This window comes from Lycorma delicatula, chromosome 13 (assembly GCF_047948215.1).
Source record: "Lycorma delicatula isolate Av1 chromosome 13, ASM4794821v1, whole genome shotgun sequence".
Taxonomy (NCBI): Eukaryota; Metazoa; Arthropoda; class Insecta; order Hemiptera; family Fulgoridae; genus Lycorma; species Lycorma delicatula.
The window spans coordinates 17,225,282-17,241,583 of record NC_134467.1 but is presented as its reverse complement, the minus strand read 5'-3'; the positions used below and the strand labels follow the sequence as shown (position 1 = coordinate 17,241,583).

Genomic DNA, 16,302 nt, shown 5'->3' with positions numbered 1-16,302 from the left:
TGTTATTTATGTTGTCCCTAGTCAGCCCCCATTAGCACACAAAAAAATCTTCTTTTTAATTGATTGAATAAGAGAAAATAATATGTTGAAATTACATAATATTGCCAATGTAGCATTTCAACTATAATTGCATAACATGTTCTATGGAAAATAAAATATATTGAATACTATGGTTTATTAACAGTTTTTCATTAAGAGTTTGACAACATCAATTACTAATTAGCTTTTTTTACTGTTAAATGTATTTATACATAAGTTTATATGAAATAAATTACGATTTATATGCATACATAATACAAATGAAATTAATACTTAAATCAGATGACCATCCCAAATGTATTAATTTTTTTTTTTAAACTTTATCCTAAACAAAATGAACTATTTTCATAAATGAGACAACAGTAATGTCAATAGTTGTATGTATAACTGTTGAATTCAGAAATTATAATTAAATGAGAAATTTATCAAAGAGATTTTACATAAATGTAAGTTTGGTGTGGACTCGGTTGCAGTAAATTTATAGGACCAATTCTCTTTTGAGAAAAGAGTAAAAGTTACGAACTATCTAAACATGCGTTTGTTTATGTGTATGTCTACATCTTAAAATAGAAATCAGCATTTATTAGAAAATAATACATTTTTAAAAATATTAAATTAAAATTTAAAATATTAAATTCAAAAAATAAATTTCTGTAAGGGAAGATGGAAATTCAACATACTGTTTTTAACAGATTAAACAACAAAAAAACTGTTTTTAAATGGTACATCTTAAGAAGGAATACAAAAACCAATGGATGGAAGAGTAAGTAAGAAAAAATGGCAGAAATATCATAAAACAGGATAAACAAACTCACCAAAAGTTGCTCCAGGTAATGTACATCTATCTTGATCACAATTACTTGAGAGATTAGAACATTATTACCTGATAATAGGAGCAGCGCAATATGAAATAACAATTTTACACTGATCTGAAAAAATATTTGCTATTTTAATATAATACTGTTTTTCCTTAATATTCTTAAAAAGCCATCTTCAAAAATAAAAGGCTCAACCTTCACTAAGAAAAACCGTATTTATTAATCCCCAGAATTGAAAGATATTTGAAAGTATTTTACAAAACTAAACCAATCAGTTCGATCCCTAAAAGAGTAAGATTCATAACTTCAAACTAGAAAAAAAGTAAACATTTTATTTAGAGAATAAATACTGGTAGATTTTTCTCATAGACAGATGCATGCATGTGTGTGCACACACCACAAATTAAATGCATATTACATGACACACACTCTACGACACCACAAGTTAAAATCTTTAAAATAATTAGAAATTAAACAAAAAAAAAATGATCCCTTAACTCTGTAAGCAGAAACAATCTGAAGTGGAATCATGAAATCAAAAGTGCTCTGCAAACAACACTTCACAAGATGCTTCTTTAAGTCTTTAATTCCATATTATTACATAATTATTTATTTTTCTAATAAGTCTCCACATAACTAATTTTTATGAACTCAATTAATTTGATACTTTAATTGGGTAAACAATAAAAATACGCACTTATAATATTTACACTTCTTTTTTTTAATTAATCTAGTAATAACTCTTCAATTAGATACCAAAACCAAATTTATTTATTTTCACTTTTCATCTTTTAACATTCTCAATTCTTTTAAGGTTGATATTACATAATACAATAATAAACAAAATAAAAAAAGTAAAAAAATTAACTTTAAAATAATGTACGTATACAAAACAACAAACACAGTTAAAAAAGAAAAGAAAAAATCCTCAACAAAGTTCAATAAATAAACTATGCAGTATAGAATTTTATTACTTCTGCTTCTGGGGTTAAGTATATACATTATATTAAACTTCTTACAAAATGAGAATTAACATGGGATATCATGAACTACCAGTAAAAAAACAAAATAATATATATATATACACAACATACCAAACAATATCACAATTCTTAAATAATAATACAACTTCTACAATAAATCTTAAAAAAATAAATAAAAATAAATCTACAAAAAATATATTTTTTTTTTGTTTATAATAATTAGGCCTAAAAAACAACTTCTTGATTATAATTTATACAATATAACTTCTTTTTTTTATATATATTATATAACTACATTTCGTTTTACATTATAATAAATAATATATGTAATTAAACAAATATACATAATTATAAATTAAAATGCAATATCACTCATTAATTAAATCAATAATGATTTGGAAAATTACAACCAACAGAAGCTCCTTCATATTGAAAACTGCGTTTAATACTAACTTGCGGGAACTGCTTACGCCATACTAATACTTCTGATTCTTGTATTAGGTCACAAAAACTTAAATCCAACAGACGTAAATCTTTACAACTGTTTAAGAACCTGTAAAATTAAATAAGTATAAATATTAATTACGTTTAATCAAATTATTCTTATAAAAAAAAAACATTTTTAAAAATTTATTTTTATATACAGGGTTAGCATAAAAGAATGGTGCGGTTTTGAACATGGTTTAAATTAAAACAGAATTACTTACAGTTTATGTTTTTTATTTTTCAAATTTGTCGTCTCAAAATTTTTTTTACATAATTAATAAATTTCAATATGTGCGCCCTTAGTCGCTCGACAAATGTCCAAACGATACTCAACTTCTCTCCAAACATGAGTTAACATTTCTTCGTTAATGGTTGTCATTGCTTTATTAATCCTGTTTTTTAAGCGGTTTAGGTCGCAAATTTTTTGTGTATAAACAACGCTTTTGATGTACCCCCACAAGAAAAAATCGCAAGGTGTCAGGTCTGGACTCCTTGGAGGCCAAAGTATGGGTCCTTGCCGACCTATCCATCGATCTCCAAATTTTTCATTCAAAGCATCCGTGACCAATGCATTGAAGTGCGGGGTAACACCGTCTTGTTGGAAATGAAGTCGATGAATGTTTTCGAGTTCATCCGGCTGAGGAAAGCAATAATCGGTTAACATGTCGAGATACGCAACTCCATTAATTGTTTTTTCAGCAAAGAAGAAAGGCCCTATTACATGATTTTTCATCACACCACACCAAACATTAACTTTAGGCGAATCGCGTTGTATCTCAATAATTGCATATGGGTTTTCAGAGCCTCATATTCCTGAATTGTGTCTATTAACGCATCTGTTCACATGGAATGTAGCTTCGTCTGTAAAAATTATATCGTCTAAAAATGATTTGTTTTCACTTATTCTGTCCGACATTTCAACAGCGAAATCGTAACATTTTACACCATCATCGGGTTTCAATTCCTGTAGTATCTGGATTTTATAAGTGTCTAATTTCAGTTTTTTATGTAAAACTTTGTGAACTGTTGATTTTGGAATACCTAATTCGACGCTTTGACAGGGGATGGACTTCCCAGGACTTCTAATTGCCGATCGTCTAATTAGTTCAACCGTTTCATCTGGTACACTTGGTCTGACGGTTTATTTCTGTTTCTTAACCTATCCAGTTTCTTCAAATCGTTTGAACCGACATGTTATGTTATTTTTGTGCGGTGGATCTCTTCCGAATTCATGTCGAAACGCACGTTGAACTAAAATTACGGATTTTAATTCGGCCATCAATAAACACACTTTGCTTTGTCTTTATCCAAGAACATAGTAACTCACTAAACTCACCGCAACAACAATACAAGAACTGACGTTGTGGTTACAACTGCTGATAAACACACCTTTGGGTTGGAGGCTTTCAGGGATACCAATATAACATCTAGAAATTGCCCTACAATTTTCCAATGAATTACTGAAACCGCACCATTCTTTTATGATAACCCTGTATATTAACATATTTATTATGATAATTATTTACGTTCCCAACTACAGCAATATATGCTGCTGTAATAGCTATAATGGAGTACTATAATAGCTATAATCGGTCAAAAATTAAAGTAAAAAAATTGATTTCTTTCTAAGTTTTGTACCTTAAGAATATAATTTTTTAAAAATTAACAAAAAATAGATTTAAATAAATTGTAAATAATTTGTGAAAATAGCAGTGTATGAATGTTGGCCCCTGATTGGTCTTATAACTCTTGACCCCATTAACCAATTCTCTTCAAACTTAATACAGTTACTACCTTCAGAAAAAAAGAAAGTAATAATATTTTTTTTAATTGGAAAAAGGAGTGGGGATAATTTGGGTGTTAAAAATTTGTTTTTAAATTTAAATCCATCTCACTAATTACCATCAAGCTAGTTCAAATTTTAAATGCAAATTTACCAGTTACATTTAAAATGTAATAATCTTGATTTTTGGATAGCCTTAAAAACTTCAGTAATTCTTTAAAAAAAAAAATTAATTAGCCACAAATTTTCACCCCATTCCCAGAAACTGCAACTTTGTTTATTTAGAATTATGGCTATATTTTTGTATTCTTTAAGTAATTTTAAAACATTCTTTTTTTTAATTTATTATAACCATTTAGAGGTTATTTACTTAAAAATTAATTTTACTCGAATGCTTTTTCACCTTGAGTGTGGGAGCCCCCAAAATGAGAAAAAATGTTTTTCTTTTTAGCTTCTTTAAAAAAAAAATGATTATGTAACTTGTCCGGCACAGCTGGGACGACCCGAAAAAAAATCACATAAATATGTGTGGCAGATCACACAGCAGATAGAAAAGACCTATGTAGTCATTGAACTTCATTTATTTTCTGTAATCTGAGCATTTTTTTTATTAAAAATTTATTGAAATAAATTTAGAGAATCTTTTTAAAACAAAATTCAACAAGTAAAATTATTTTTAATTCGTATACAATGCAGGTAGGTTGCACGTGAAAAAACGTTTCTCATGTTTAGCATATGACAAACCCCACCTTCTTACAATACCAGCAACATTTTGGTAATCCCTTGCCATTTTGGTCATATCAAAAATTGTTTCAGACAGAAGATTTAGGTAATGTTTAGAGGACTAAAGACCACTTTAAACCGATTCGATACTGTGCCTATTGAGGGAGGTATGATTTTTCTTGTCTTCAAAACCTATTTTTTCCACCCCCTGGACCAATGGTTGGTGACTTCAAAAAACTTTACTTAGATAAGTTTTAGGCCCGTATCCAAAGAATAGTAGAAACTTAAATATTATACAAACGAATTCAATATTTTACTTAATAAGAAAACTATATACCGATATTTTGTTTTTTGAAAAATCCCCCCCATCACCACACCTATGGTCTGATTTTGCCCATTAACAAACTTGACTAAGATTTTGGGATGTTATATTTTATGTATCAATTTGGAAGTGATTAGTGCAAAATTATGGCCACAAGAAATTGAAATATATATATATATATATATATAAATGTAAATATAAACTTTTGAACTGATGGTAGTTTTGGGGTCTGGGGATGGGACATGTGAAGACATGTTGAAATTTTTTGGAATTCGAATCCTGGCACCCATTACAATAGGTAACTTTCTTATGAAATTTACTTAAAATTTGAAGTTTTGTCAAGGGAGAGAAAAATTATCATGGAAAAATTGATTTTTAAATAATTTTATCATATTTCAGAAGAAATTTATGAACACCGAAAAATAAAATATATTTAAAAATCCAACAAAGGTTGCATAAATTTTCTGGCCCTTGGTATAGAATTTTATTTCAAATATGTCATACAGTTATTAAATATGACTATATTACCATAAAATTTTGAGTAAAATTCTGTAAAAGATCATTAAAAAGTTTTACAATGATTTGATATCCTTGATCAAATGATTTTTTTACCTTAAATACAGTATTAAAAATATAATAGAAAAAAATCAAAATCCTTAGTTAAAAGATTAGGTACCCATTTAATCGATCCCCTTGCTTAACAGCTACCATTAACATTTGTAATATCAATTACAACTTGAAAGCAAATAGTTTCAGAAATTATAAAAAATTCAAAGACTTGTTTGAAATCATTTTTTTTCTTCAGTTATTTGACTGATTTGTTGCAGCTCTCCAAGATTCTCTATCTAGTGCCAGTCGTTTCAAGTTTGTATACCCCCTACATCCCTAACAATTTGTTTTACATATTCCAAACATTGCCTGCCCTTCTACCTGTCCCTCCAATATCAAAGCAACTATTGCAGGATACCTTAAGATATGGCCTATAAGTCTGTCTCTTCTTTTAACTATTAAATACAAAAACCCTAACACCAAAGATTTTGATCGATCACTGTGCTTTGCTTTTATAGTAATGCTGCTGCAACAGCAGCAATAGAGCTATAGCCAGGAAAGTAAAAATTACTTACAATTCTCAAAAATGTAATGAGATCTTTATAAAGTATAAAACTCATACATAAGACAAATTTACAAATTGAGTACTGTCCTGTACAACCTTAGAAAGAACCAGGAACATTTAATTTACCAATTCACAAACCCATTCCATCCCAACACAACACTTTAACGAAAACCAATGCTTGCCTGATCATGCAAATCCAGTTTTTCTGATTCAGATATTTGTATAGTGATGAATGATTTATTTGTTTATATTTTAAAATTGCTTTATCTATATTTTCAAGTATTAGATCTTTTAGAAATTCTAGAAAATGACTTTGGAAGTGATGAAAATTAAGATTTGGCAAAAGGTGCTCAAATGATTTTTTTTTTTTTAATACATAAAATAAATAACTAAAGAACATATTGTACTGGAAGATTTTATAATAACATTAGAGCGATGCTTCATTGATAATGAAACTTGAAGAGGCATCATATGAGAAAGCGCTTCTGACAGTGACCGTTGATTGAACTTTTGCACATCATTGAACCTGAAGAACATTCTTTGTTTTAATTCCCTAGTAAGAAAAATCGCAAGATGTCAAATTACATGAACGTAGCCATTTAATAACTGTCTAGAGTCCTATCCACTCAGGAATGTTTAATTGGGATAGTCTAGCTTGAAGAGCAATATGAGAAAGTAATCTGCTTGCTGCTAGAAGGCGATCTGTAGCACCCAGCACACAAGGAAGATAACTATGATTGTGTTCCTGGATGTCAAGAATCCCTTCAACAGGTTAAAACAACCAGAAATTGAATGCCTTCCCATACCTTAGAAGAATTTTACAAGCCTAACTTCCAGACAGGAAAATCTCTGTGGCAACAGAAGATGGGCCCCTGCAATGGAAGATGGAGTTTTTGTTGGAGAGGGGTGTTCCACAAGGCTCCATGCTTGGCCTGCTACTATAGAACATCATCTTTGACGGAGTTCTTAGATCAAAATGGCTAGGAGTCATGCTGGTTGCTATCACGGACAATGTAGAGTTAGTGATTGCAGACTGGTCACCTGATACACTCATGGCCAAAACCAACAGGATGGTTGAAATTACGAGGATATGGTTGGAACACAAGGTGTTAATGTTGAAACTGTTTTTGTTGAGTCCAGGACTCCAACCCACTCAAGAAGTCCCGTAAGTGTACAGAATTCTCTGAATAAAGCCAAAAGGCAGGAATCAGGGCAGTTGTATGAAGGGGAAGGGTTTTAGTCAGCGAGAGCTTGATGCTTGCCATCTGTATGGACAAACAGCAGCTGGGAGAGCTTCCCCCTCCTCTGATGAAGAAAAAAAAATCTGCTTGCTGCCAAACAAAGGATTAACTTGGATGATGTAAACCAAATGGTTATTTAATAGCTCAGGTATAACAACACCTCAAAATATAAATATGCTGTTACACTTCTTTGAAGAAATGAAGGCCTAACATTTTTTTCCCCCAGTAATCCCATACCAAACATCAATTCCAGATAGACTGAAAATTCCCATAATTATACAACGATTTTCATCAGATAATTAGGCTATTTAATTTGAAACACAATTTATCAACTTGTTAACGAGATAAACAAATTAAAATTTGATTCACAATGAACAATAAATTTCTTCAAACTTTTTCTGGGTATTTCCAGCCAAATGGAAGATTTTTCAATTGATATTCGATGGCCCTTTACTAACATCTCCACAAATGTTTTTTACTGAGTCCAAATAGTTTTAGGCTTACCTGATCATAGAGTTTCTCCAATCCTTCAGTATTTTTAAATTTTATGTTCAGCTAAACAAATGTTGACATGCTGTATGTCCATGGAGGCGATAGTTAAGAATTAGGATATTACAAATTGAATTCTTCATGGACAGCAGTAGTATCCTTATTATTTTTCTACCAACACTTTAGTACAAAAACTCAATTCTTATCTTGTGTGATTAAATGCGTTACCGTTTACACAAAAATGAACTGAACAAACAATTATTATAGTATCAGCTGATTATTACAAACTGCAAAAACCAAAACTTACCTCCAGATGCAGAATTTAAATCCCCGTGCAGGAAAAGTGATTTTTGACTCACTTTTGCATAAAATGAACAATGACATTATTGTTGGAGGAAAACGGTAATATGATAATGTTTCAGAAAACTGATGAAAAGATCATTAATTGCGGTTTCTCCACAAAGGCAATACAACAGTACACAATTAGTTGATTAATGTTTTCTGCATTAAAACAAAATTACTGTGCTTTCTCATTCTTTACATGTTCTCTCAAACTTACTGTTACAATTTTTTTTTAGTTTAAATAAGAAAATCTGTTTCAAAGATTGCAATTGCAAATTATTTTAGCAGTTGTTTGAAAAATGGAAATGCTGACAGAAAAGGTGGGCCAACAAAAAGATTTGTCTCTATCAAACAAATCTTCCTCGTCCAACAAATCTGTAATAAATACATTAAAAAAAAACTTTTAAAAAGACTTATAGATTACTTATATTACTGATTATTAATCTAATAATTAGTTAAAATATTTTATTTTAACTGACCTAAGGCAAATATCAGCAGTTATTGAACGTACTCCTAAAAGATCAAGCTGCTGTAAATGAGGACAATGGGTAACAAATGGATGTAAATCACGATCCATAATCCCACGTAAAGCTGCCATAAATAACTTTTTTAACTTTGGACAACCTTTCGCAAGAGCTGTCATACAATCACCAGGTATACTTACACCAAGACTGTAAAAAAAAAATTAATTAATTAAATATAGTAAAATTACTAATGTATTAAAATGAAACAAAAAACAGTTTCTACTTTGAAAGGGATTACAGAAATTAAATAACTGAAATAAGAATAAGTTATTCTTGTTTTTTACCGACTAAATCAATCATACAATGAATTTGTTGCTTAAACTATTTGTCATCTACTGCTTTACACTATTTTTATTAGAAAGTATCTAATATATAATTGACATTTAATCAAGAGCTGCTTTCTCCAAGTGAAAAACGACGTTCATTAAAGAGGTGGTTCCATATTAAACAAAATAAAGATATAATGCATAGGGCTGAGTATCACTTACACATTGATGTATTTGGTGTGCTAAATGAAAAGAGAATAAATGTCACTTATTGTCGATGAAGTGATTTGTGTAAGTCAAGTAAGTTTTAACAACCTCACCTTGATCGGTAATGGTTTATTTTTTTGAGAAAAGCATTATTTTTAAATTTCAAGATGACCGATTGAAACAGCCAAAAATTATAAAATATGAAACATTAAATTTTAATACTGGAATGACGAGTACTACCCCCCCCTTACCCTCTGGCAATGTTAAAAAACTCTGCTCTCATTAGAATAAGCATACATCATTTACAGAAAAGTAATAAAGAAAATTTTAAGTCAACAAGTTAAAACAGTAATACTAATATAATTTATAAAAATCTTTTTAGGGTGGGGATTAAAAGATTGTTTTTTTTTTCTAAAAATTCTAATATAAGGACTACTCAGAAAATAACTTATGATTCCCTGTTGTTCACGAAGCAGTGGTGTCATCTAAGTGGTCGTTGCTAGCTCAACTAAGTACGCATCAAGCTGCACTAAACAAAGGATTGTGATGCACCTTGTTGTTTTTTTACAATTGTTTAAAATGTGTGCTGCTACAGAAATTCCTGCCAGTTGTGAAGTGAGATTTCTTTTGGCAAAACTACAAATCCATTGAAATTTATCCGGAACTATATGATGTTTAAGGGAAAGAAATGAGTGAACGTGCAGTGAGGCATTGGTGTATAATGTTTAAAAATGGCTATCCAAATGTTCACAATGAAAAACAAGGTGGCCAGCCTAGTGTTCTTTCTGACCAAAAGTTGATGAAAAGATTCGCATTAATTGATGTTTTACCATTACAAAGCTTTTATTCCAGTTAATGAAAATTTCATGTAGCTTTTTGTGTGAAATTGTGACAAACGCCATACATTTTGTGATCAACAGGTTCCAAAACTTCTTTCAGAACAACAAAATTGTAGGATACAGTATATATTTTGACTTTTCTTGAGGCCTATGACACAGAAGATGGGACACACTACTTGATCATGTAGGTGATGAAACCTGGATATTGTACGTGAAAATGTCATAACAAAATAACAATCTACAGAGTGGGGCCCGCAGTCTCCAAAAAAAAATGCTGTGAAAATGTCAGAAAACACTGTCAGTATGATAGTGTTACAGTGATGACAGTTACAATTTTCTGGAACAGAAAAGGTAACTTTTGTTAGTCATGGAGCGTGGTGCTACAATATATGCACAAGTATATCATGAAAATCGAAAAAAATCTACAGAGAGCAATCCAAAACCGGCGACGCAGTACATTGACTTTTGGGATTTTCTTCAGCCATGACAGTACCTTTCCGCACACAGCTCATTGTACCGAAGAAATTTTAGGAAAATTTGGATGTACAACCAGCTCTGCCAAAGGGTGATTACAATTTTTTTCGCCACGTGAAAAAGTCACAGGCAACTAAGCACTTTGATCGCAGCGAAGGGCTCCAGAAAGGTATCAGTGATGAAAACCAGTTAGCAAAAATGTTTGATGAAAGAATACAAAACTTATCATATCCAAAGATATGGCAAATCCCTCAACTACATAGAAAAATAGTTTAAAGATGTAAAAAACCTAAGTTACTTTCCGGACAGCCCTCATAGTATTTCTCATAATATATTTTCCTATTTTTATTTCTGGGATTGGGCAGAATTTTTTGTAGTTGGATAACTACATTCTACTAAAGAAAATGAAATATGGAAATTTATAACCTGTAAAAAAATAGTAATAAATGACCAGGAATCAAACCCACAACTGTATGAATGAAAGATGAAGATGGGTTACCAATCCAACACATCAGCTTATTATAATTTTTCACACAAATTTGTCAACAGCATTGAAATATACCCAGAGTTCTTAATTCTGATGATTTACAGGAACCATTCATCAAACATGTTCAAATAAGTCCAACATATACATCCTTACTTGCATGAGCATACTGTCCTACCTAACAGTTCATAAGAAATACAATTTACAATACATATCTGTTTAATTTAGTGTTGTTTGTCTTTTAATAATTTTTTTTTTACAGTGATAGCAATTTAAAAAGACACCATAACTTTATACACATGCATGCTGCATTTCTCAAGTTAAAAACATTTTTAAAATAATACGATCAATTTGATTGATTATCAAACAATATTCACTGAATATGTACTAATAAAGTTATATACTGAATGTATAATTTTACGTAATAATAATTAAATCAAATTAATTATTTATACAGGTGTGATGGTAAGCTAATTACATATGATTTTATTAATAACAATATGTATTTTATATTGTTTTATTTTTATATTCATTTAAAAGCACATTCTACTTGTATTATATTATTTGCTGATTGTTTTCTTTAAAATAATGATATATAAATTTCTTACACCAATAGTTTTAGTAAAAATATATGTAATCCAACTTACTACACTTGCTCACCACTCATATATAAAGTAATCCTTTATACAATACCCGTAAATTATCCTAATGTAAATTATACATTTACAGAGACAATCTCAAACATAAATTATTTTAAAATTTACTTACCACCATCCAAAATCAACTTCTTCAAGTTGTGAACATTGACTTAAAGCACGTACACCGACCGGAGTTAAACTGTACGTTTTCCAAAAATCAACGGTACGTAATTCACGATTATAAGTGCCTAATGCATGCGCCACCTCATCCATACTTGAAACTCTAACACATGATCCTTAAATAAAAAAAAGATAATCATTTTCAAAAAGAGAAATAATAAAACAAATAATTAAATTTACATCAAGTAGAAGGTTAATTCAGCAAGTCACATACCCACACCTCTTGGGCAAGTATGTAAACAATGCTCGTAAGTGATTAATCCACTTAAAGCAGCTGTATGATTGTTAGCTGATTATTTTTACATTTACCATATTATGTAATTATTAATATACAAATAGAATTTTAAATTTTACATTTTATTTGCACAACATTTTCTATGCAAGATAAAAACAGAATTTCCTGTAATTAAAAAAAAAAGCTTGATTGATATGTCCCTCAAAACACACATGCCAATTCTACAACAAATCATTGCCACAAATAGGGTTAACAGATTCTAAAGGCTTTTAGCTATATAAAATTTTTTTAATATAACAATTTTTTTTAAAGTTTTTTTAATATATCTGTTCAATTATACCAATAAAACTAAAAAATTTAATGATTTGAATAGCTTTTCTAAGTGTTGATCCTATTACACATTATTTTTTACTTTCAACCTTAAGAGAAGTAACCATAAACCAGTTGTTAAATTAAAAATACAAAACCTTGGCCAAATATAGAAGAAAATACTCCTTCCAGGCAAAAAATATTAATTTTCAAGTCTATATGAACTTAATACAGTTAACTTTCTACCACTAATAAAAAAAACTATTCTATACATTATATGTTTTTAGATGTTAATAATTTTTAATCAACACATACCAAGATTAATATGCTTCAAATGCGGTGATGCTGTTAATATTTTAACTAAAGGTGCAGACTCAATGGCAGTTCTGTATAAGTCTAATCTCTCCAAATTATCTAGCGACGCTAAAGATTCAAAACCTTCTGTCTTTATTTTTGAACAGTTCCTTAATGTCAATTCTGTAATGAACAAAATAAAATAATCAATTAGCGGAATAATTTTACAAACCTAACAAGAATAACCAGCATCCCAATTCGAGCTTTTAAAGGAACTCGCCAACCTGGACCCTTGGGGCCCAGGCAAACCCTGAAGCCAACTCTGTGGCTCCTTCCTTGGGGGAATGGAGCCTAAACCAGATCCACAGAGCTCACTATGCCATTCCTGTCTAACCGGAGAGCTCCACCCACTGAACCATCGCACTGCTCATTATCCTTATGGTTGTGAGAATAATACCGATAAATAGCAATTAAAGTATTCACACTTTATAGAAACCTGAAAAAGAAACTAAATTACAAAAGATAGAATAATAGTAACTATTAACTTAAGTGCCAATACCTTTGATGATGAAAAATTATAACTTATTTCTTTGCTGTAGTGGCAGAAATATAATAATGAAAATGATTAATCTATTTTTTCCTTAATGAATATCATTAATTCACAAATTCACCCTACTTGTGGGGTGAAGAAATAATGAATATTTCTAATATCTTAACCTTTAAGAGAGCTAAGGTAGTATATGACTTAAAACCTTCCCTGAGATAACATGAATGTATCCGGCAAATCTGAAAGCAATCGGTGCTCGCATACCTCACCATTCTAGCCTCACACACAGTCCTCACAGGACACCCACTATTGTAAAGTAGAAATTTTTTTAATTTATTTTATTTAATGTAAATTTAATTCTATTATTTTTGTAATATTATTCATTCCATTGATTCAAATCATGCTGTTCAAACCCAGTTCACACAGTGATAGGGACTCACAGTTCATTAATATAATTCAATAAAGTTTGTGCTTCAACCAGCAAATGTTCACTACACACTCTCTCTATATCTCTCTCTCTCTCTCTCTCTGTATATATATATATATATATAAAATAAAACTTCCTCTCTCTCTCATATATTATATATATGAGAGAGAGAGAGAGAGAGAGAGAGATAGTTTTTTGTTTACCCCGAACAAACAAAAACCCTCTTCTACTTTATATAATAGTACAGATGAAGTAGTTTCCCACTGCCTTTATTATTTATCTGAATCACCTACAGCAATTATCAGTATGCAAACTTTAATATACCAATTGATGACTGCTTGTTGAATGATGATTCAAGCAATTGATGATAATGATGATTGTTATATATGACAGATGATATATATTATATATATATATATATAAATAGATTCATGCAATTTACGATACTGATAATTAATCATCATGATTTTTAGTGACTGAAGATTTTGAAGATGGATGTTGGTATATTTTCAGTCACAAAAGCATGCAGACACTGAGCTAAACATTAGGAAACTGACTGTACTTTTTTTTTAAGAAAGTACAAGAACCCTACAAGTAAATATTCGTTGCCTTTTAGATGTTGCTAATACTTTCATATTTTAGCTAGAAATATTGTATAACACATAAAACTGATAAATAAAATTTTTAAAAATAATAAAATTGAATTTTACCTCTAAGATTAAGACAAGTCAGTGTTATCTGTTTAATACAATCGTCGTCAATAAATTTACAACTATCGAGACGTAACACCATCAACTGATGCCCACAATCTTTAATAAACCTATAAAAGATAAGAAAATTATTAGAAACATAATATAAAGAAATAATACATGGTAGTAAAAATATATTTAACCTTCTTTAAATTTATTCTAATTGGTACGAAAGGATTTTTGGTAATATAATAATTTATTTACTAATTTGGCAGATTTAAGTGCTTTAAATTTAGAATTTAATAATGTATTTTTACAGTTAGTAAATGTTTATTCTATGTATAAAAAAAATATAGTACAGTTTATAAAAATTAATTTTTTTTTGTAATTTACTACACGATTTAGTTGTGTTAAATTACAATATATACACCAGATGCCATCTGTGATATATATTACATATGTTTATTGTATATGTGTGGTATCACTCCATATCACAGTATAAATAAATATATATATATATATATATAGAAGGTGAATCAAGAGGAAAGGAAAATAATTTGGAAACCGACTGATTCTAGAGCTTGAAATAAGGAAAAAGTTAATATAAACCATATATCCAAAAACGCTTTATCAAGTTATGGCTAGTAAAAGATTTCCCCTGGATTTCAGTTCTCTGATGAAATGAGGTCACACTAATTTTAAAGGCATTATATAAGGAAAAAACTTTATGATTTCTTATATTTTTGACTTGAAAAATTGAATAAAACAATCCTAGTAATGTATCTCTTGTAGTTTTCATGATATCCAACATAAAACAGAAAAATTTGGTAATGAAAAATTCATTTTTTTGTTTGAAATACAATAACTTTCTTTACTTTTTTACTTATAATTTACCTATTCATTAGTTATTTAACAAAATCTTTATTAAATAACTAATAAATAAGTAAATTTTATTATCAAAACTAATAGAGAATTTAAATCTGAGAAAATCGATGTAATAAAGTCTATGAAAAACAAAAAAAAATCTTTATTATTGACAAAGAGAATATTAAAAATTAAAAAACCCGACTGCCAAAAAAAATCATTACTGACAAACATTGCCTTTAATATAGGATAATTACTAATACAGAATAATTAAAAAGCTTGCAGGTGATAACTTTGTGCATAGTATTTGTGAATAGTGAATTATTTTTCAAATTTTTTAAATTTATTTCAACATATTTATGCCTACGACACTCCCGGTAATTTACAGATTCCAACACGGGGCATACATCTAAATCGGATCAACCATTGTGCTGTTATGGTGGAACAAACAAACCTACATATACCATAATACATTAAACTCCTTTTTGGGCAGTTATTTATTAAAAAAATAAAAATATTATGAATTAGTAATAATTTTAAAAACAGCTGTTTCTAGTAGAATAAATTTAGCCGTTTAAAAAATTTAAATACTTTTAATTTACTTTAAAAAAAAAATTCATTGTGGTTTAATTGTATTAATTTTCAATAAATGTTCGAAAACTCCACCACTGACATTAATACACTTTACGTCAAAGCTGTTTTGTGCTTTTTTTTTTGTCTTCAGTCATTTGACTGGTTTGATGCAGCTCTCCAAGATTCCCTATCTAGTGCTAGTCATTTCATTTCAGTATACCCTCTACATCCTACATCCCTAACAATTTGTTTTACATATTCCAAACGTGGCCTGCCTACACAATTTTTCCCTTCTACCTGTCCTTCCAATATTAAAGCGACTATTCCAGGATGCCTTAGTATGTGGCCTATAAGTCTGTCTCTTCTTTTAACTATATTTTTCAAAATGCTTCTTTCTTCATCTATTTGCCGC

The 16,302-nt window shown here is 29.6% G+C and overlaps 1 protein-coding gene across 1 annotated transcript in view; it reads right to left on the bottom strand.

Moving 5' to 3' along the window:
• Positions 1-354: 354 nt before the first annotated feature.
• Fbxl4 (F box and leucine-rich-repeat gene 4) overlaps positions 355-16,302 on the bottom strand; it is a 37,733-nt gene continuing 21,785 nt past the window's right edge. Inside the window, exons 8-12 of the mRNA XM_075381449.1 lie at positions 14,475-14,584; positions 12,812-12,973; positions 11,903-12,068; positions 8,820-9,011; positions 355-2,393 (exon numbers count right to left, since the gene is read on the bottom strand). Of these exons, the coding sequence (XP_075237564.1) occupies positions 2,225-2,393; positions 8,820-9,011; positions 11,903-12,068; positions 12,812-12,973; positions 14,475-14,584 (799 nt within the window). The 3' untranslated portion in view covers positions 355-2,224. The remainder of the gene's footprint in view (positions 2,394-8,819; positions 9,012-11,902; positions 12,069-12,811; positions 12,974-14,474; positions 14,585-16,302) is intronic.